At 41.8% G+C, this 23463-nt stretch overlaps 1 protein-coding gene across 1 annotated transcript in view; it reads left to right on the top strand.

Moving 5' to 3' along the window:
- BCLAF3 (BCLAF1 and THRAP3 family member 3) overlaps positions 1-21320 on the top strand; it is a 100547-nt gene extending 79227 nt beyond the window's left edge. Inside the window, exons 11-13 of the mRNA XM_075854031.1 lie at positions 1038-1146; positions 17224-17307; positions 20897-21320. Coding sequence (XP_075710146.1) covers positions 1038-1146; positions 17224-17307; positions 20897-20926 — 223 coding nt within the window. The 3' untranslated portion in view covers positions 20927-21320. The remainder of the gene's footprint in view (positions 1-1037; positions 1147-17223; positions 17308-20896) is intronic.
- The last annotated feature ends 2143 nt before the right edge of the window (positions 21321-23463 follow it).

Genomic DNA, 23463 nt, shown 5'->3' with positions numbered 1-23463 from the left:
TAATATGTCTTCCTTGTACATTGATACCCAAATCTGTACACCATATTCCATGTGTGATCTGACTAGTGATTTATAAAGTAGTAGAACTATGGTCTCCTCATGTGTATCTATGCCCCTTTTGATGCACCCATGATCTTATTAGCCTTGGTAGCAGCTGTCTGACACTGGTTGCTATAGTTAGATTTACTATGAACTAAGATTCAAAAGTCCTTTTCCACGTCTGTTTTTTTTTACCCAGTGTTTTCCTATTTAGTAAGTAATAGGGATATGTATTTTCCCTTCAATTATAAGTGTTAAACCTCATTTGCCACTTCCCTGCCCAAAGTATTCAGAACCATTTGTATTAGACTACTGTCCTCCTTTGTGTTAATTACTTTCCATAGTTTAATATAATCTTGTTTATTTTACTGTACAAGATAAGTACATAGGCTAAGTCCCCCTTCACATCTCCGTATTGCCTTCCATCGGAGGTATACGTAGAGAAGACTCCCGTCTTATACCTCCAACAGAAGGCTGCAACGTATCCCACTGTATAGGTGTAGTTTGGTGATATGGTTTATCTTCTGCCATGGTGCTTTGCTGAGACAAGGCAAGGATGATTAGCAGTGCCCAAACGACATTCTTCTTTGCCTCTTACGGCCATATTCAAAATTTTGGAAAAAAAATTTAAAATCTGTCCCGACACCTATTCCTCCAACCTGTATTTATTTCCTGTTGACAACCACAGGTAGCCAGGAATGTATGTCGGGACTAGATACTGCGACTATTTTGACTTGACTTACTGCATAAATACTTTTTCCAGAACTCCATCAAAGTGCCATTATTTTTTTCATTTCTCATGTCTGTTTTTTTTTTTCGAAACCCTTTCTCTTCATTACCCACTATGCACTCAAAGACGAGCCCTTTACCCTATATATTGGTTTCTTTGTGTCTCTGCTTATCTGCGTCTCTGTTATTATCTTTTTTTTCTATTTTTATAACATTAGTGACATGTTGTATTGAATACAATATAATTGTTCTTTTTTTGTATTGTTAAGTAATGCACCTGAAAGCTATTACAAACCACACAATAATGAAACTGGAGAATTTCAGAAAATGTCAAGAGGGGGCAGAGCGCCTTTCCGGAAGTCAGCAGGCAGGCCTCCGGTAAGTGTGATTTTATGCGCTTGAAATTTAACTTTTTATTTCCTTTGCTTCTCTATTTTACCTGGTGCTTATGGAGACAAATGTAATAATAATCAGTCTGCCCCGTTTACCCCCGAGGATTCCGTGTCTACTGTAAAACATATGGGGGGGGGGGGGGGCACTGACTTCTTTTAATCGCTATTAAGTGATTCTGTTTTCTGCTATAGGGAATTGCTTTCTGCACACGCACCCCTTTGATAAAACATTTTCCAATCTGTATGGTTAAGATTTAGTTACTGTGCAACCTTCGTAGACTGTTGTGTGATGAACTGTAGACACTACATTTATTTGAATTAAAAGTTACGTTTTAGAATTACTCTTTAGATTCTTACAGACTCTACCGTTAGTAGAGTGGAAGCAGGGTATTTTCTTGCCTTTTGGCAATATTGTTTGGCTTAGTAAATTAGGTGCATCATTAACCGTCCATGCGTCAAAAAATGTAATCTACGCCAGCTAGAATGACGTTTGGCATTGAGGGTTATAAATAATTTAGCATTGCATGATGTGTAATTTGATATAAAAGAGGTTGAACTTGATGGACATGTGGTTTTTCCAACCTATGCAACTAATTAAAAGAACCTATGCAATTTGGGGGAATGTCTGGTCCACAATGATAACCGCCAGCAGTATTTAAAGGGAATGTGTTGCCAGCAAAACATGTTTTTTTTTTTTAGTTAAACAATTAGTGTGGAGGTGATTAAACATTGTTCTAATTTTTTTTCTTTTTTTCACGAGTCAGGAAATATTATAAATTGGATTCAATTTATAATATTTCCCAGCACTGGTCACTAGATGGAGCACTTCCCAAAATTGCAGCATTGCATGTGGTAAAGCAACCACATTGCTTTATGCTGCAAAATTGGGAAAAAATCCCTCGCTCTAGTGAGCTCTCAGAATCCCCCCCTCCTTTATCCTGGCTAGTGCCGGGAGAAACGAGGGGTTTGAACGGTCTAACCTCCTACACTGTGTGTCGCCATTTTTTGAGCTAACACACAGTGTAGAAGGTTTACATACACTAGTAAAACACACTGAAACACGATCATACATAGAAATCACTTACCTGCTCCAGTCGCCGCCGCTCCCTCCGGTCCGTCCGCTCCGTCTGCTGCCGCTGCTCCATGTGCATAAGTCCGGAAGCCGCGACCGGAAGTAGTAATCTTACTGCCCGGCCGCGACTTCCGGTCCACAGGAAAATGGCGCCGGACGGCGCGCATTTAAAATCGGACTGTGTGGGAACGGCGCATGCGCCGTTCCCACACACACGGCGTACACCAAAGTGGATGGAATGGGCCCTGTTCGCAGTCCCTATGGGACTGGAGCTGCCGTATTCCATGTCTGTATGTGTCGTTAATCGACACATACAGAAATGGAAAAAAAAATGGCAGCCCCCATAGGGAAGAAAAAGTGTAAAAATAGAAAAAAGTAACACACAAACACACAAATAAATATAAACGTTTTTAATAAAACCCTAACATAAAACTGATATAAAAAAAAAAATGTTGGTGACACTGTTCCTTTAAAGGTTCATGATGGTGCATGTATCCTAATATACGATATTAAAACCGGTACTGCTTAATGCTTCTTGTATCTGTGAATGTACCCTAAATCCAGTAATGCAGAGCATTGTTTTCCTATATCAAACTACTATCAGTTTACTAGTGGCAGATGTAAAGACCGCATTTCCCAGATTGCATATTAGCAGAGCTTGCTTTATACAGACACTGAATCACCCAGGGGTTGCTGAAGGTCGGAGCTGTAAGGAAACTAGAAGAGTTGCAAATACTGCTTTGGATAAAAATGGGCTTTAAAGCACGTTGTAAATTAAGATCAGCACAAGATAAGTAAAAGTAAATATTGCAAATTATTTTCAAAACTATGCAGCGTTATTTGTACACGACTTCTGGACACCAAATGGCGTTCAAAGTTGAATCTACTGTTGAAATCCAGCTTTGCCATCTTAAGTAGTCTGTACTTCTCCACAAAGTCATACAAATTTAACAGTGAGACAAAGCAAGTATAAAACCCTTCCCGCCGGCCATTTTTAGATATACGTCCTAGTCACCGATGCTTTGTGCAGCCTGGGCGTATCTCTACAGTCCTAACTTTAATGGCAGATTGTGTCACCCCAACTCTTCTGAGGTGCGAGGAGCTAAAATGATCAGCTCCCTCACAAAAAAATCTAAACACAGCGCTCAAAGTGTGCGCAATGTTTAGCACTGTGACCCGAATGCAGAAAACTTTCTTCCGGCTATTGGGCCATTGTCATGGAGACCCATGATATCACAGGCTTCCAACCGTGAAATGGAAGAGAGAAGCTTTCTGGGAGGACATTATCTGTGTGCTCCCAGCATTCCTCTGTATACAGATCACCAGCAGGCATTAGATCACTGTTATCTGTGATTTACTTACAGAGGAATACTGTGAGGAAACCAATCATGCCATCCCAGATTTCTCCAGCACCAGAACAAGTGTGAAATAAAAAAATAAGTATAAAAAAAATAAGTAAATAAAAAATATGCAAATAATGAAAACACCCCCTAAAAAATGAAAATCCATTCTCCTAACCCGCCTTTAGCATCCTCCATGTGACATGGACTTGCGTTACATGGGTGTTGTGCACTCTTTTAATATTGCATCCATATCAGACAAAATGTTTCGCGAAATCCACACAAATAATTGACAGCCACTATCTTATGTCTCCCCGACCCAGCTGTATCTGCTCTTAACACCTAAAATTATTTTTTTGGTACACGGGCATTTTGCGACAATTTACAGATCCCAAACACCAGCTAACGGTGGGGGTCAAGCTAGAATAAATATGGGGACCTTTGCTCTAAGGCATTATGTTGGGCAAAGCACACATATTTGGTATCCCTATACACATCAGCGTTAGAAAATGATAAAGTTTTATGATGAAAGTAATTATATCAAATTGTAAAGAGAAAAAAAAAGGACATTTACATTTTTTCCCCAGTTTTGCTACTTTTACTATATAAAACGAAAAAAAATTAAAAACATACTTATTTTGTATTGGTACCACATTAAAGCTTTACCTGTGCCTCAAAGAAGGATAAAGAAATATTTAACTAAGGTTGTTTTAGATTCTTTGGAATATTTGTATGTTACACTAAGTGATTTAAATAAGGGTAAAGGACATTTTTATGTCGTGTATTGTAATTGTTTGTATGAAAATGTAAACTCATTAAAAAGAGTGTTAAAAAAAATAAAAATATTCACCTTTGCAATGTGTCATTCCAAAAGGTGCAATTTTGCTATGGACATTCAGGCATCTGAAGGTCTTGGTCCTAAAATGGTTAAATACATAAAGAGCCGCATGATTAGCAATTGAAGGATTCTGGTATATTCATATGGAAGGAGTGTGATAACAAATAGACCAATATATCCAGTTCTTAATATGTGGGAGTGCTATGTTACGTGGGTGGCGTGTTCCCTGGTTAGGTTTGTTGTACAAGGACCAGCAGCCCCTCCAGTGGCGTAACTACCGCCGTAGCGGCTGCTACGGGGCCCGCTATGGCTGCTACAGCGCGACCCCACTGAACACTACGGCAGAGCAGGGAGGTATCTCCCCGCTATGCCATTAAACAAAAGACATGTATCCCCTATCCACAGGATAGGGGATACATGTGTGATCGCTGGCATTGATAGGGAGAACAGGGGACTGAAAGTCCCCTGAAGTTCTCCATCACAAACCTCGGACTTCCGGGGTCTGTGTCGGCAGCTCCGTAGAAATGAATGGAGCGCCGGTCGTGATTGTGCGCATGCGTGACCAGTGCTCCTTTCATTTTTAATGAGCTGCGCAGATGCCGGAAGTCAGAGGTTAGTCATGGAGAACTTCAGGGGACATTCGGTCCCCCGTTCTCCCTATCGCTGCCAGCACATGTATCCACTATCCTGTGGAGAGGGAATACATGTCTTTTGTAGGACACACTGTAGGTCGGATTTTTTTGGGAGGGGGGGGGCTGTATGGCGTTCCCTACAGGGGGGGGGGGGTTGTATGGCGTTCCCTACAGGGGGGGGGGGCTGTATGGCTTTCTCTACAGGGGGGGGCTGTATGGCGTTCTCTACGGGGTGGGGGGGGTTGTATGGCGTTCTCTACAGTGGGGACTGTATGGCGTTCTCTACAAAGGGGGCTGTATGGCGTTCTCTACAGGGGGGGCTGTAAAAAAGGCACTATCTACAAGGGGGGGGTTGTGTGACACCCAGGGGAGGGGGGGCCCCAGTAAAAAGTTTGCTATGGGGCCCAGTCTTTCCTAGTTACGCCCCTGAGCCCCTCTACATCTGCAGTATTAGGGCATATAGACATCATAGATGGGATCAACCGTTCAGGACACCCTCTATTAGCCATAGGGTATTGCTGCTGCAAAGAGCTTTTCCCGCTCTGGGGGTCATTTTTACACGGTCGCCCATTTATTTGAATGGGCTTTATGTAATACCACATTTCCCTGCCTCAGCCACTACAGGCAAGTTGTGCGGCTGCTTGCAGTTTCCCCTGTTGATAATAGCTGATCACTAGGGGCTTCAAGTGTTGGATGCACCGCGATCAGGTGATCGCCAGAGGGCCCTTATTTACAATAGTGGTTGGTCATTTGGGGCAACTGCTTATAATTTTATCTGTGGCAAGCAATATACAAGGAGGTCCTCTTCATACTATACTATGTATGCTCTGGGAGTATCCACTCTAATAGGACAGGGTCCACTATTTACCCTAACTACAACATGGGGTACCACCTAATGTTTGGTCTCTGGGCTCTACTGCACAGAAAGTATGCCAGGCATATAACCGACCCATGAGACATGGCACAGAAGTGAAGCTCTGTTCCTTAAATAATTTTAGCCAGTTTATTCACAAGTAAATGTTGTTTTCCTCTGAGTTTGTTATGTCATCTTTGTCTGCCTGTGGAATATTGCATTAGATCACCTGTATTTTTGTGCAATTTATGTTGTAATGCTTCTTATAGCCTAAAACAAGGGAGTTCAATGTTTATAAATCGGGTTAATGAAGGATTGTTAATTAATGCCGGAAATTTTCATTTCATTTCTCAAGTCTGAGCACGTTGACTTTGAATCTGTCATCTGAGCTAGATCTGATTGTTTAATAACTTGCACTTCATTCAGTGTAAATGACTAGAGAAGCCCTCACTCTGACACCGGACCGACTCACACTTTCCTATGCTGTGCTTATTTTTTTGTATGTTTTTATGATGGAGAAATTCATTACTGGTATAAGTCTGTAATAGAAGTTAAATCAAACTGTCTCCCGCCTTTATGAGTCACGGCAGGTTTTTGTCTTCATTTTTAACACTTAAAGACAGGCGTAACCCATAAACAAGAATATGGGTCCTCAATTTGGACACACACTTGACCTGGGAAATTGTGTGAATTTGGTGCTGTTGTAAGTTTACAGATTGTCAATAGGCTCCAAAATAAGGCAATCATACATTATATATGGTGTTTTATTTTATAAACCCCTAAATTTTAGTGAGCAGCTAAGATGGAGAAGGGGATGACTTTTAATATACTTTCTGCATGAATTCCTCATGGTTTTCAAAATCTCTGCTTGCATTAATTCAATAGGAAATTTTATTGTTTATTTCCAGGCGATACAAATCTGTACTGGTCATGTAAATAGCCATGCAACTGTGTGAACATCATGGGACACAGCTCTGATCATTGTACCATAACTTTAAAGGGTTTGTCCACTACTAAACAACTGATGACCGATCCACCGGATAGGTTATCAGTATAACATCGGTGCGGGTCCGTTAAGTCCATTAACACTGTTAAGCCGCTCTGGCTGCCTCTGAGCCCTGAATGTTATTGCCCATTATGCGATGTAGGAGCTGGAAGCAGTTGGCTCCGTACAATGCATAGCGGCCGTGCTGCCGAACTGCAGCTCTGCTCCTATTCACTTGAGTGGCCAGAGCCATCTGCTTCCGGCATGTACGTCCGGTGCTCGGAGGCAGCCGTAGCATCTTAACGGTGCGGGGTCCGGGTGTTGGACATCCACAGATCATGTACTGATGACCTATCTGGAGGTCATGACCAGGACAGATTTTTATTCCCTAGGTGTAAACAATGAAGGTTTCTTCCTCCTTCCTATCTCAAGTCCAAGACCTGCTCAGTAAACGATTCTGAGCAGCTAGGAGCTGGGCTTCAAAATACTACTGGGCATGCGACTAGCCTGACGTTGCTAGTACAGAACGTCCGCAGATGGCGGCACTGTGCAGCTAAGTCGGTTTGCAGTTGGTGCATGCGCCAGATTTTGCTCAGCGAAGCTAGGAGGGGAGTATGTCATTTATCTAGATGTAAGAGGAGGAGTTGCCGGCCAAACTCATGAATATGTTTTATTTCATTTACATGACCTATAGCACAGTTTTGGTGCGAAAATTTATGTGACAGGTTCCCTTTAATACAATGTACCATGTTGCTTAACAACCCGAAGATCTGATCAGCTGTGAACTGAGAAATGGAAGTGAATTCGGAATACCCAGCCGATGCCTTTCCTTGAAAATCAGATTTTAAGAGAAACAAAATTTGTGTGTTGACTGGACGTGAAGGGTTACTTTTGAGGTCTTGTCCTATTCTAATTAATATGAGCCGTGCACGAGAGCAATTGTACAACCCAGCATATGCTCCCTACGTCTCTCTACGCACGATGACGGATTGGTCGGGAGAACAGAATTATAATGACCGTTTAAAGTGAATCTGTTGGCAGAGCAATGTGGTGCTACATTTCTCAGATGAGACACCATTAACACAGTTTTACAGCATATTATATCTCCCAAAAAATGGGGGGAGATATATCAATAATGTCTTAAAATGGTTCATTTTACGTGATGCCAAAAAATGGCTTAAATTGCACCAAATTTATCAAAATGGTGCTTGTGGCATGAGGTACCGATGAATTGCCATGGCAGCCAGGGGCCTTACAAATGTCTGCCGTGGACGTGAGCCTATTGGTCATTGCCTAGGGCAGGGCTTAACCCCTTCCCGCTCCTGGACGTACTATTCGATCATGGCAGCTGTATCGTTCGCGCTCCATGACCTAATAGTACGTCTCGGGAGTAACGGCCGTTTCGGCCGTCCTCCCGACACATACAGGAGCTGTGACAGCTGCTGTCTCGTACAGCAGCTGTCACAGCTCCTACAGCGGGAACCGATCGCTGTGTCCCCGCTGATTAACCCCTTAAAGGGAATGTGTCGTAAATTAAACCTTTTTTTTTTAAGTGTCGTTACTTATTTCTATTATATTTTTAAAGTTTTTTGCTGTATTTTTTTTTTTTTTCCGTATGGTGGAAAGTATTAAAAATTAAATAATAATTTGACATGTTTTCCAATGTTGGCCACCAGGGGGAGCACTTCCCAGAATTACAGCAAGGTGAATAAGGCAAAGCAACCTGACTCACAGCTGCTGTAAATGTGGGAGGGAACCTCACCCCCCCCTCTCACAAGCCAGGTAAAGGTGTCTTCAAATTGCTAAGCAGTGTCTGGCAGCCATATTGGGTGTGATTCTGCAGCTGGAAGAAGTTATAGGACACACCAAAAGGCTAAGTGTATGTTCACACGCTTACTAAACAAAGGGAAAACCGATCCTGATTTTCAGCCATTTTTTAATCAAACTCGCGTTTTTTAACGGCCGTTTTTGGAGCTGTTTTTCTATAAAGTCAATGAAAAACGTCCCAAGAAGTGATGTGCACTTCATTTTGGTCGGGCGTCTTTTTACGTGCCGTTTTTGGAAAACTACCACGTAAAAAACGCCCTGCCGGAACAGAACGCCGTATTTCCCATTGAAACCAATGGGCAGATGCTTGTAGGCGTTCTGCTTCCGATTTTTCAGCTGAAAACATTGTGTGTGAACATACCTAGGGTATGTGCACACGCTAACTGCATTTACGTCTGAAATGACAGAGCTGTTTTCAGGAGAAAACAGCTCCGTCATTTCAGACGTAATTGCTCGTACTCGCGTTTTGCGACGGCCGTAATTTGGAGCTGTTCTTCATTGAATTCAATGAAAAACGGCTCAAATTACGTCCCAAGAAGTGTCCTGCATATAATGTATATAAGTGTCCTGCACTTCTTTGCCGAGGCTGTTATTTTACGTGCCGTCTTTTGACAGCGACGCGTAAAATTACAGGTCGTCGGCACAGTACGTCGGCAAACCCATTCAAATGAATGGGCAGATGTTTGCCGACGTATTGGAGCCGTCTTTTCAGGCGTAAATCGAGGCGTAAAACGCCTCGTTTACGCCTGAAAATAGGTCATGTGAACCCAGCCTTAGAATGATGAAAGTGAAGTGAATGACTTTTCAGTTGACCGGTTCACACGCCGTGTATTTGACATGTTTTTTTTTTTGCACATTTTACGTGCAAAAAAAACACATAAAAAACGCTTGATTACACTTGATTTTGTGTGTTTGGGGGATGTGTGTGTGTGTGTGTGTGTGTGTTCTCTCCGCTGATTCTTCAAAACAGCTGATAAGCGGCTATGAAGTATCAGCGGCGCCCGTTCACACTCCACTCTGCCACACACACACGGGAAAAGTCTTAAAGGGGTCGTCCAGGAAAACATGGCGCCGCACCTGTCCTCAGGTCGTGTGTGGTATTACAGCTCTGTCCTATTCACTTCAATGGAGGTGAACTGCAATACCAGACACAACCTGAGGACAGGTGCGGCGCAGTGTCTCCAATCCGGACACCCCTTCTGTCTTGAGATGACCTGACGTGGGAGGCGGGTGTCAGAGCCACCCACCGCCATCACCGCAGACAGAACCACACAACTATGGCATGAGGGCAGGGCTTGTCCTGAGTGCACTGTCTCTTGTTATGGACAGAGTTATAGTCACATGAACCCCGTCTGATGAACCGGTAACCTAGGTCCGATCACATGACAGAGGGGGTCACCAAAAACCCTGTGCACCCTCAGCCCGTCCATCCAGCCCTTTCCTGGTTATATCTGCGTCTGGGAAAGCTGGGTGACCACCATTACCCCTCATACTGGAGTGTTTAGGGATGTGACTAATGAACCTCTCACACTCCAGTAGGAGGGGTAATGGTGGTCACCCAGCTTTCCCAGACCCCTGAACGGTAAATTTCTCTAGTTGTCCTGAGACTGTTTGGGGATGTGACTAATGAACCTCTCAGTCTCAGCACAACTAGAGAGATTTATCATTCAGGGGTCTGGGAAAGCTGGGTGACCACCATTACCCCTCCTAGTGGAATGTGTTTGGGGATGTGACTAATGAATATCACACTCCAGTAGGAGGGGTAATGGTGGTCACCCAGCTTTCCCAGACCCCTGAACGGTAAATCTCTCTAATTGTGCTGAGACTGAGAGGTTCATTAGTCACATCCCCAAACAGTCTCAGCACAACTAGAGAGATTTACCGTTCAGGGCTTTCCCAGTACAGTTTCATCGTGTGTCCTTCACACAAGGGAGGGAGGGGGGGCCGTGGGGTTGGGCAGTTTCGGGGGGGGGGGGCCGTCGGGGGTCACGAGAGCGGGGGTCTGTGAGGTACAGAGTGGGACATGCAGAGACACACATCTTACCTGCAGTGCAGCTGGTCTTCAAGATGGCGCCTGCTCTCTCCCTGCAAACAGCTGCTCTGCTCTGTCTGACTCTGACCTGCGTCTGCGCAGGACAGAGCCATAGTGCAAAGTCAATGGGACGGGTCCCGTTCATTGACTCCTATGGACTGGAGCTGCCGTATTCCATGTCTGTATGTGTCGTTAATCGACACATACAGAAATGGAAAAAAAAATGGCAGCCCCCATAGGGAAGAAAAAGTGTAAAAATAAAAAAAAGTAACACACAAACACACAAATTAATACAAACGTCTTTAATAAAACACTAACATCAAACTGATATTAAAAAAAAAAATGTGGTGACTGTTCCTTTAAAAGCCGCGTTCAATAGAGATCGCAGCTATTTAGGGGTTAAGCTGCCATCGCCGGCCTGCTACACGATAGCGGCCGGCGATGGTGACTATGGTAACCGGACACCATACAATGGCGTCCGGCTATGCCATAGACGGAAGCCTAGTGGGTCCTGACAACGTCAGGACCCACTATGCTTGCTGTCAGTGAGTAGCTGACAGTTCTAATACACTGCACTACGCATGTAGTGCAGTGTATTAGAATAGCGATCAGGGCCTCCTGCCCTCAAGTCCCCTAGTGGGACAAAGTAATAAAGTTAAAAAAAAAGTAAAAAAAAAGATGTGTAAAAGTAAGAAAATAAAAGTATTAAAAGTAAAAATCCCCCTTTTTACCTTATCAGTCATTTATTATTAATAAAAATATATAAACAAACAAATAAACTATACATAATTGGTATCGCCGCGTCCGTAACGGCCTGAACTACAAAATTATTTCGTTATTTATCCCGCACGGTGAATGCCGTAAAAGAATATAATAATAAACCGTACCACAATCACAATTGTTTGGTCACTTCACCTCGCAAAAAATGGAATAAAAAGAGATCAAAAAGTCGCATGTACCGAAAAATGGTACTGATCGAAACTACAGTTCGTTACGCAAAAAATAAGTTCTCGCACGGCTTTATTGATGGAAAAATAAAAAAGTTCTGGCGCTTAGAATAAGGTAACACAAAAAGTGAATGATTTTTTACAAAACGTATTTTATTGTGAAAATAAGACATAAAAAAAAACTATAAGCATAGGGTATCGCCGTAATCGTATCGCCCCGCAGAATAAAGTGAATATGTCATTTATAGCGCACGGTGAACGCTGTAAAAAAAATAGAATAAAAAAACAATAGTAGAATTGCTGTTTTTTAGTCACCACGCCACCTTAAAATAGAATAAAAACTGATCAAAAAGCCACATGCACCCCAAGAAAACTACAATGGATTCCTCAAGGGGTCTAGTTCCCAAATTGGGGTCACTTTTGGGGGGTTTCCAATGTTTTGGCACCACAAGACCTCTTCAAACCGGACATGGTGCCTAATAAAAAAGAGGCCTCAAAATCCACTAGGTGCTCCTTTGCTTCTGAGGCCGGTGCTTCAGTCCATTACCGCACTAGGGCCACATGTGGGATATTTCACAAAACTGCAGAATTTGGGCAATAAGTATTAAGTTGCGTTTCTCTGATAAATCCTTTTGTGTTATAAAAAAAATGGTATAAAGAGGATTTTCTGACAAAAAAATAAATGTAAATTTCACCTCTACTTTGCTCTAAATTTCTGTGAAACACCTAAAGGGTTCATAAACTTTTTCTAAATGCTGTTGTGAATACTTTGAGGGGTCTAGTTTCTAAAATAGGGTGTTTGATAGGGGTTTCTAATATATGGGTCCCTCAAAGCAACTTCAGAACTGAACTGGAACCTAAAATAAATAAATAAATGAAGTAATACTTCGCTTCTTACATTATACTGATAATGAGCCGTGCCCACCCCGAGATGACCCCAGTTTTGACCGTTTGTATAAACGGAGACCCCTATTAGACCGTTTCAGTGCCCGGTTTTCCCAAGCATACACCCCCGAGAAGTGTTTTTCTATTGATGAGTCCCTGGTACATTTTAAAGGGAGGGTTCAATTCCGCGAGTACCTGCCGGGTAAGAGGGCAAGGTATGGCGTGAAGATGTATAAGCTATGTGAGAGTGCATCAGGGTATACCTACAGGTTTAGGATATATGAAGGAAAGGCCACCCCCAAATCAGACTGCATCCTTGACTACAATAGGTACATGGTAGGGATGGACTTGTCAGATCAAATCCTGAAGCCCTACAGCGCCATGCTGTGAGGTATAAGAAGCTGGCCGGGCACATCATACAGATGGCATTGTACAATGCGTCCGTGCTACGTCGATGTGCAGGCCAGACGGGAACTTTCCTGGAATTTCAAGAGGTGATTATCAAGAACCTAATCTTTAGGGACCAAGAAGGGGGGGCACCCAGTACTTCTGGAAGCGGGGCCACACGCATCGTACCAGGGCAACACTTTCCAGGAGAAGTTCCCCAAACTTGCAAGAAGGGAAAAAGTCAAAAGAGGTGCAAAGTCTGCTATAAGAGGGCGATAAGGGATGACACAATATATCAATGTGACACGTGTCCCGAATAACCAGAGCTCTGTATGAAAGAGTGTTTTAAAATTTATCATACATCCGTTGGTTTATAATTTACCCCAATTTTACTTACCCTGATGCACTCCGCACAGCTTATCCCCCCTCGTCTTTCCCCTCTGAGCCCTGCTGTGTGCCCAGGCAGCTGATAACAGCCACATGTAGGGTATTGCCATACCCGGGAGAACCCACATTACAGTTTATGGGGTTTAGGTCTCCGGTCAAAATGCTCACTACACCTCTAGATAAATGCCTTAAGGGTGTAGTTTTTAAAACGGGGTCACTTCTTGCGGGTTTCAACAGTACTGGTACCTCAGGGGCTTCTGCATACATGACTTCGCACTAGAAAATCCCCAGTAGGCCAAATGGTGGTCCTTTCCTTCTGAGCCCTCCCATGGGCCCAAAACGCAGTTTTTCACCACAAATGGGGTATTCGGCACTCAGAACAAATTGCGCAACAGAATGGGGTATTTTGTTTCTTGTGGAAATAAGAAATTTTCAGCCAAAACTACATATTATTTGAAAAAAATAATTTTGTTTTAATTCCCAGCCCAATTCAAATAAGTTCTGTGAAAAAACTATGGGGTCAAAATGGTCACAACACCCATAAATGAATTCCTTGAGGGGTGTAGTTTCCAAAATGGGGTCATTTGTGGTTGGTTTCTATTGCTTTCATACCTCTGGGGCTCTGCAAATGCGACATGGCACCCGAAAACCAATCCAGCAAAATCTGCACTCCAAAGAACACACAGCGCTCCTTCCCTTCTGAGGCCTCCCATGGGCCCAAACGGCAATTTATCGCCACTCAGGAGAAATTGGGCAACAAAATGGGGTATTTTGTTCCCTGTGAAAATACGAAATTTTGATCACAAATGACATTTCATTGGAAAAAATGAATTTTTTTTCATTTCACATCCCAATTCAAATACGTGCTGTGAAAAAACTGTGCGGTCAAAATGGTAACAACAACCATAAATGAATTCCATGAGGGGTGTAGTTTCCAAAATGGGATCACTATTGGGGGATTCCTACTGTTTTGGCACCTCAACACCGTTTCAAACCTGGCATGCTGCCTAAAATATATTCTAATAAAAAAAGAGGACTCAAAATGCACTAGGTGCTTCTTTGCTTCTGGGGCTTGTGTTTTATTCCACGAGCGCAGTAGAGCCACATGTGGGACATTTCTAAAAACTGCAGAATCTGGACAATACATATTTAGTAGTATTTCTCTGGTAAAACCTTCTGTGTTACAGAAAAAAAATTGAATAAAATGGAAATTCAGCAAGAAAAATTTAATTTGCAAATTTCACCTCCACTTTGCTTTAATTCCTGTGAAATGCCTGAAGGGTTAAAAAACTTTCTAAATGCTGTTTTGAATACTTTGAGGGGTCTAGTTTTTAAAATGGGGTGTTTTATCAGGGTTTCTAATACATAAGGCCCCTCAAAGCCACTTCAGAACTGAACAGGTACCTTAAAAAAAAGGCTTTTGAAATGTTCTTAAAAATATGAGAAATTGCTGTTAATTTTCTAAGCCTTGTAACGTCCAAGAAAAATAAAAGAATGTTCAAAAAAGATGCCAATCTAAAGTAGACATATGGGAAATGTGAACTAGTAACTATTTTGGGTGGTATAAACGTCTGTTTTACAAGCAGATGCATTTCAATTCTGAAAAATGCTATTTTTCAAAATTTTCTCTAAATTTTGCAATTTTTCACCAATAAACACTGAATATATCGACCAAATTTTACCACGAACATGAAGCCCAATGTGTCACGAGAAAACAATCTCAGAATCGCTTGGGTACGTTTAAGCATTCCGACGTTATTACCACATAAAGTGAAATATGTCAGATTTGAAAAATGGGCTCTGAGCCTTAAGGCCAAAACAAGGCTGCGTCCTTAAGGGGTTAATAGGCTACCTGTCATTCTAACTACAATACAGGAATATTGCTATCATTTACAAAATATTGCATGTTCAAGTCACTTAATGCGACTAAAATATTGTAAAATAAAGTATTATAAAAAGTCATATGCATCTTCAAAATGGTACCACTGAAAACTTAAACTCGTTCAGCCCCTGTAAAGCTATATCGGTTCTAAAATAAAAATATCATGGCTCTTAAAATGCAGCGTCAATTGATTTTCTAAAAGAAAAATATTTGTATTGTGCAAAAGTAGTAAAAAAAACAAAACATACAAAACTATAAATTTGCTATCACCATCAATCCACAGAATACTATGTTATTTATACCGCACAGTAAGTGCCATAAAAGCAAATTTAAAAAACATTGGCGGAATAACAGATTTTTTTCCTCACCCCCCAAAAGAAAACAAACAAAAATTATTCAATACTTTGTATGTAGCCCAAAATGGTGCCATTAAAAAATACTACTAGTTTCACAAAAACAATCCCTCATACTTACACATTGAAGTTCAAATAGAAAAAGTTATGGCTTTCTTAACGTGGAGCTGAAAAAACTGAAAAAAAAAATGCGTTCTAAACCCCTTCGCGCACCCGGACATGCCATTATGTCCGGGTGCGGGGGGTGATGTTTGAGTGCGTTCCATATGCTGCGGGTGTCGGCTGTATTTTACAGCGGACACCCGAGACTAACAGCCGGGAGCAGCGATCGCGATGTTCCTGGCTGTTTTAACCCCTCAAATGCTGTGGTCAATCGCGACCCCCAGCATCTGAGGCGTTGAAAACGAGGGGGCGGCCCCCTCAGACAGCTCATCGCCCCCCCAACCGCAGTGTGATCGGGGGTTGACGACTGTTATGGCAGCCCAGGGGCCTAATGAAGGCCCCCAGGGCTGCCTTCACTCTGCCTCTGTTAAGCCCATTTGTAAAAGTCTGAACTATTACAATATAGCGTTATTTAATGCGCACAGTGAATGCCGTAAAAAATAAAAAGGTAAAACGCCAAAATCGCGTTTTTCTGGTCAACTTGGCTATAAAAAAAAAAAAAGTGATCAAAAAGTCCTACGTACCAAAAAATTATACCGATTAAAAACGACAGCTTGTCCCACAAAAAATAAGCCCTCACACCACTCAATCGGTGAAAAAATAAAGTTATGGCTCTCAGAATGTGACGGAAAAAAAAATAATTTTAACAAATAGTTTATTATCAATAAAAGTAGTAAAATATAAAAAAAACAATATAAATTTGGTGTCACCATAATTATATTGAGCCACATTAATAAAGATAAGTTGTCGTTTTTACCGCACGTGAAAGCCATAAAAACTAAACCAAAAACAATTGAGGAATCACAGTTATTTCCAACTTCAGCCCGCAAAGAATTTTTTTTCAGTTTCCCAGTACATTATATAAAACTATAAGTGATACCAAAAGAAACTACAACTCCTCCCGCAAAAAATAGGCACTCACACCACTCTATTGACGGAAAAACAAAAAAGTTATGGCTCTTAGAAGTAAAGAGTGGAAGTGGAGTGAAAAACGAAAAATCATAAAATGGCTTTGTCCCGAAGGGGTTAAGGCCCAAACTGTGTCCTTAAGGGGTTAATTGTACATAAATTAGGGGTTAATGTAAATAGCCTGTATGATGTTATGGTCCTATCAAGGCCATTAAATCTGCAGTTTATGCCATTGTGAAATATGAGGAAAAAAGCTATTTCCAGAAGCGTCATCACTACTCCTCACATCTATTTTGAAGATATTTTATCGGTCTGTATATAATCTGTGTAATAAAAAGGAAATCTGTCCTCGGTTCAGCTTATTCTGCTCGTCATGGTAGCCAGGTAGTCTTTGACATTGCCCACAAAGACTGTACGATGTGGAAATTATGTTGTTTCGATTTTATAGAAGGTACAGCTGTTGAGGTCCTGTCACATAGTAATAAGTAAGAAGTGTCAGGTAACCTGTACACATTCATCAATGTGGTAGTGATAAAGGTTGGTCTTATTCTCTTGTCTTTGGAATATTGCAGGGTTCAAGCTACAGAGAATCTAATCAATTCTTCTCTTCAAGGAGCCATTTTGAACATTCAGATGAGATTAGAAAGCCTTACAAGGTACAATCCATAATCTTTTAACGGGTTTTGCGATTAATATCAATATTCACTTATTGCAGAAGAAGGTCTAGTCCATCCTTGGCTATGTGGGATTTGTCACCTCTGTCAGATCTTATTACAGACTTCGTCATACCTTTGTATGTATCGGAAGACGCATATTCAGTGGTAATTTCCCAATAGGGATTATGATTGTCGTCGTCATTTGACAGTTCCATATTTAGATGAGACTATAGCTTATATTACAAACAAACAACCTACAATGGAGGATACAAATCCACATCACACTGAGTACAATGATCAAATTTACAGTCCAAAACCTTTTTGGAAGTTGAAAAACTACCCACCCATAAAAATATCTACATACTGGGTTGGTGGGGGGGGGGGGGAGAGTACAATCATGTTTTCAGTACAGGACAGTAGTTCCACGTAGAGGCAGGGACTCCTAGCATCGTACATAACTATGATGCTAGGAGCCCGGCTCCCTGCAGTGTGTACGGTCCGGGACTTGCGGCCAAAATACGTTCCGTCCTATACGGACCGAACATGCTCGTGTGAATCCAGCCTAACAGTCCTTGAAAACTGCATTTTGCTATAAAAATGAGACCGGCAAGTATCTGTCTTAAAGATAGTCCACCATGTTTAATGTTCGAGGTAGGGACCACTAAAAAATGTTTTATAGAGAGCCAAGAAATAGTCTTCTCTTTTATTGCAAACAACCCAAGATCTCCTTACATTGCATAAGCACATTTGTTTTTTGTTGGAAATCCAGTCCACACCCACTGGTAACCACACAGACATTACGTTCACCTGCTTAGGCGTTTTTTCAAGCTTACTTTCGGCTCAATTTAACTTTGTAATGATACAACCATCTACATTTTTATTTTTTTTATTAGCTGTTAGCTGTCCACAATAAGTCTGGCATTACATGCAGGGGGTGATTCATGGCACTTTTAAGGGCATGGGCTGTTACTGCTGTCATAACCCTAGCCAAGAAGGGAAGGAAAAGACCATGTTAACTCATTAGAAATCTTTAGAAACTAACATTAAACTTACTAATGACATCTAAACCCAAGTATTGGGTATATGAAAGAGCTATAAACATATCCTCAGGCAGACTGAATACTGTCCTGGAGTTGGAAAAATATTTTATTCATGTTTTACCGATTCTACTGTCCCAGTTGTGTATTTTGTTGATTTTTTTTTTTTTTGGCCACATAGCCTTAGCCAAACAATTAGTATAGAAAGTATGTAGGAGAGAACCTCCAGCTCACCTTATGGCAGAAAGTCCACTGCCCGCTGCGCACGGATCCTCGTGTCGGCACACGTTAGTTGAAATGGAACAGAGAAGTAGATCGGATCCAGCACAATGAAATAATTTTGAAAGAGTATATTTAAAATGGAACCTTGTTCCAATTTTATTGAGTAACAGCATAAAAAACGGGAGTCCAAATCCCACGGAAGAAAGGTGGATGTATGAAAGGAATATATGTATACACTACCGTTCAAAAGTTTAGGGTCGCTTAGAAATTTCCTTATTTTTGAAAGAAAAGCACAGTTTTTTTCAATGAAGGTAACATTAAATTAATCAGAAATACACTCTATACATTGTTAATGTGCTAAATGACTATTCTAGCTGCAAACATCTGTTTTTTTAATGCAATATCTACATAGGTGTATAGAGGCCCATTTCCAGCAACCATCACTCCAGTGTTCTAATGGTACATTGGGTTTGCTAATTGTGTTAGAAGGCGAATGGATGATTAGAAAACACTTGAAAACCCATGTGCAATTATGTTAGAACCGCTGTAAACAGTTTTGCTGTTTAGAGGAGCTATAAAACTGACCTTCCTTTGAGCTAGTTGAGAATCTGGAGCATTACATTTGTGGGTTCGATTAAACTCTCAAAATGGCTAGAAAAAGAGAGCTTTCATGTGAAACTCGACAGTCTATTCTTGTTCTTAGAAATGAAGGCTATTCCATGCGAGAAATTGCCAAGAAACTGAAGATTTCCTACAACGGTGTGTACTCCTCCCTTCAGAGGACAGCACACACAGGCTCTAACCAGAGTAGAAAGAGAAGTGGAAGGCCCCGCTGCACAACTGAGCAACAAGACAAGTACATTAGAGTCTCTAGTTTGAGAAATAGACGCCTCACAGGTCCTCAACTGGCAGCTTCATTAAATAGTACCCGCAAAACGCCAGTGTCAACGTCTACAGTGAAGAGGCGACTCCGGGATGCTGGTCTTCAGGGCAGAGTCGCAAAGAAAAAGCCATATCTGAGACTGGCTAATAAAAGGAAAAGATTAATATGGGCAAAAGCACACAGACATTGGACAGAGGAAGATTGGAAAAAAGTGTTATAGACAGACGAATCGAAGTTTGAGGTGTTTGGATCACACAGAAGAACATTTGTGAGACGCAGAACAACTGAAAAGATGCTGGAAGAGTGCCTGACGCCATCTGTCAAGCATGGTGGAGGTAATGTGATGGTCTGGGGTTGCTTTGGTGCTGGTAAAGTGGGAGATTTGTACAAGGTAAAAGGGATTTTGAATAAGGAAGGCTATCACTCCATTTTGCAACGCCATGCCATACCCTGTGGACAGCGCTTGATTGGAGCCAATTTCATCCTACAACAGGACAATGACCCAAAGCACACCTCCAAATTATGTAAGAACTATTTAGGGAAGAAGCAGGCAGCTGGTATTCTATCTGTAATGAGTGGCCAGCGCAGTCACCAGATCTCAACTCCATAGAGCTGTTGTGGGAGCAGCTTGACCGTATGGTACGCAAGAAGTGACCATCAAGCCAATCCAACTTGTGGGAGGGCCTTCTGGAAGCATGGAGTGAAATTTCTCCCGATTACCTCAGCAAATTAACAGCTAGAATGCCAAGGTTCTGCAATGCTGTAATTGCTGCAAATGGAGCATTCTTTGACGAAAGCAAAGTTTGAAGGAGAAAATTATTATTTCAAATAAAAATCATTATTTCTAACCTTGTCAATGTCTTGACTATATTTTCTAGTCATTTTGCAACTCATTTGATAAATATAAGTGTGAGTTTTCATGGAAAACACAAAATTGTCTGGGTGACCCCAAACTTTTGAACGGTAGTGTATATAGCCTACGCGTTTCAGACGATCTCCTCGTCCTTAGTCATGGCTGAAAATGAATTTTCAGCCATGACGAGGAGATCGTCTAACAATTAGTATGGTAGGCTTTTTTTATGTCCTCTTCTATAGACCATTTGCATAATAATATTACCAAACTTTACCCAACTAGAACATGGATTGAAATGTTGTGCTCCTCGGTGATGGCAAGTTACTAACCTTTTCATCCCCTTGCAGAGAACAGGGTGTCCGGACCCTCAGGCTGGTTTCCCCCTCCTTTTATAATGTTGCAGTATCCGCTATAACGTAACAGAATAACGGAAAACCTATTGCAGATGTGAACATAGTCTAACTCGTTCTGTTTCCAGCTCAGTATATTCACTATAGTACAAATAATCAACAATGTAACAGAGATTGGTTTATTTCAAGCATTTTAATGTACTGGGAGCTATTTAACCTTATTTTCTTATGTTTCTCTCTAAAGGGATGGAAGAACCCAGCCACACGGATATAACCTACTTCTATGAGATTCATAAAGACTCATATCCACTAGACCTACTTGTAGATACTTGACTTTCCAGGGCTTCATTAAGAGCATCGGCACTAAAAAAAAAACAATAGTCTTGATAATAAAAAATACTATTTTCTCGATAGTGGATTGCTGCACAACTTTTGTACTGTTTTCACGGTTTTTTAATGACCATGTTCAGATGAAAAATTGCTAATTTCTCATGACCATTTTTGCAAAAATAAAATGCAAGGCTGAAATATAAAAAACAGGAATTCCCATAGTTGGGGGTGTTGTATTTGGTACACCTTTTCCTTAACAAAAGCATGTTTTGTTTTTCTTTGTTTCTGTTCAGGTTTTAGTTTTGAGTTGAGAGATTTGTTTATTAATGTAATAAAGTGCCTGAATTGTTTAAGGTATTTTCTAGTTTTATATTATTTTTATATCATATAATATTTAGTATCATTATTAAAAAGGAGAACGATGGCACACGTAGTGAGAATTTACAATCCACAAGGTTATGAAATATTGGAAAGACATAGTTAGGCCTCATGCACACGACCGTAAAAACACCCGTTATTACGGGTCGTAATTACGACCCGTAATAACGGGCTCATAGACTTCTATTGGCCACGGGTACCTTCCCGTTTTCTTACGGGAAGGTGCCCGTGCCGTTGAAAAAGATAGAACATGTCCTATTTCAGGCCGTAATAACGGCACGGGCAGCCCATAGAAGTCTATGGAGCTCCCGTAATGACGGGTGGCTACGTGTGTGCACCCGTCATTACGGGAGCGTTGCTAGGCGACGTCGGTAAATAGTCACTGTCCAGAGTGCTTTAAGAGTTAACTGATCAGCAGTAACTCTTTCAGCACCCTGGACAGTGAATTCCGATCAGAATATAGAGCAACCTGTAAAAAAAAAGACGTTCATACTTACCGAGAACTTTCTGCTTCCTCCAGTCCAGTCTCCCGGCCGTTGCCTTGGTGACGCGTCCCTCTCGACATCCGGCCCGACTTCCCTGGATGACGTTTCAGCCCATGTGACCACTGCAGCCAATCACAGGCTGCAGCGGTCACATGGACTTCCGCGTCATCCAGGGATGCCGGGCTGGATGTGAAGAGAGGGAAGCGTCACCAAGACAACGGCCGGTAAGTATGAATTTCTTTAACTTTTATTACAGAAAGGGCTGTCCCTTCTCTCTATCCTGCACTGATAGAGAGAAGGGCTGCCGATTAGTGCAGTGTAATTTTGCAGCCAAAAACGTGCCCGTAAATACGGGTGGAATACGGATGACACCGGGCCCGTATTTACAGGCACGGGCCCGTAAATACTGGTGCAAAACGGGTCGAATACGTGTGACACCGGACCCGTATTTACGCCAGTATTTACGGGTGGGAAAAAATACGGTCGTGTGCATGAGGCCTAAAGCTTTTAATGGATCGAGGCACAAGAGGCGGCTCTCTGAAGAGAAGGGTCTTAAAGGATATGTACATATTTTTTAAGCCGATTTTTGTTTTTAATAATGCAATGTTTTAAGTGATTTCCAACAACTTATAAATCTACTTTTTATTAAAAATCTTTTTTTACTTTTTAAGATACAGCTTCTTTGTATCCTGTATAGCTGAACTGATGGCTCGGCTGACATGCAGGAGTTTGCCAATAACGATCACATCTAAGTCAGTTCAGCTGACCTGATGGAATCTGGTTTGACAGAACGATACAGCTTCTATATATACAGGATACATAGAAGCTGTATCTTAAAAAGTAAAACACATTAATAAAAGTAAATTTATAAGTTGTTGACCATGACTTAAAACATTCATTTATAACAAAGGAAAAAAATTGGGTTCAAAGGTGTACATATCCATTGAAGACTTGTAGCAAGGATGCAAAGTAGTAAAAGACATGGAACGGTTAAGGAAAATAAATCCACATCAGAGAAGCACATTAACATCCATATACCTTTTCTCCCATGCCATGTGGTACCCGGAAGCTACCTTACAGGGAGTTGTTTGGTAGGGGCCTTGCAAGGGACTGTTGCTGTTTGTATGTGCAATGGCCGCAGACCGCCACCTTCTCTGACCTTCTGGCGATTGCAGACCTCTGATCGCCAGCACACACGGCCGTACTGCCCTGCAGCCTCTCCTTTGGTGTGCTCTCGTCCCCGGCCATAAAGGGCCAGCGCGCGCACCAGGTAAAAGTTCCCTAACCAATCCCCAGATCACCCTGGACTATAACGAGGGCTCTGCCCTTCCTCCCCTTGCCTGAACGTTGTTGTCCACCCATGTTCGTATTGCAAATGGTCCCTTAGTTATATCCTGCTCCCAGTGTTCCCTGAGCCTTAGCCTAATGTTAGAGTCGTGTGTGTATCATTTGCCACGTCTGGTATCCTCTGCCATGTCAAGCATCATCTGTGCCACGAACCATCTGTGCGAAAGAGTCTGCGACAACTCGTGTCTGTCTGGACTCTTACAGGTACTCTTGTGCTAAAGACTTTTGCATAGACTGTTGTTTGGCCAGCTGCCAGTCCGCTACGGCAAAG

Source organism: Rhinoderma darwinii, chromosome 2 (assembly GCF_050947455.1).
Source record: "Rhinoderma darwinii isolate aRhiDar2 chromosome 2, aRhiDar2.hap1, whole genome shotgun sequence".
NCBI classification, from domain to species: domain Eukaryota; kingdom Metazoa; phylum Chordata; class Amphibia; order Anura; family Rhinodermatidae; genus Rhinoderma; species Rhinoderma darwinii.
Note: the sequence above shows the minus strand (reverse complement) of the source record. Positions and strands in the feature narration are given on the sequence as shown.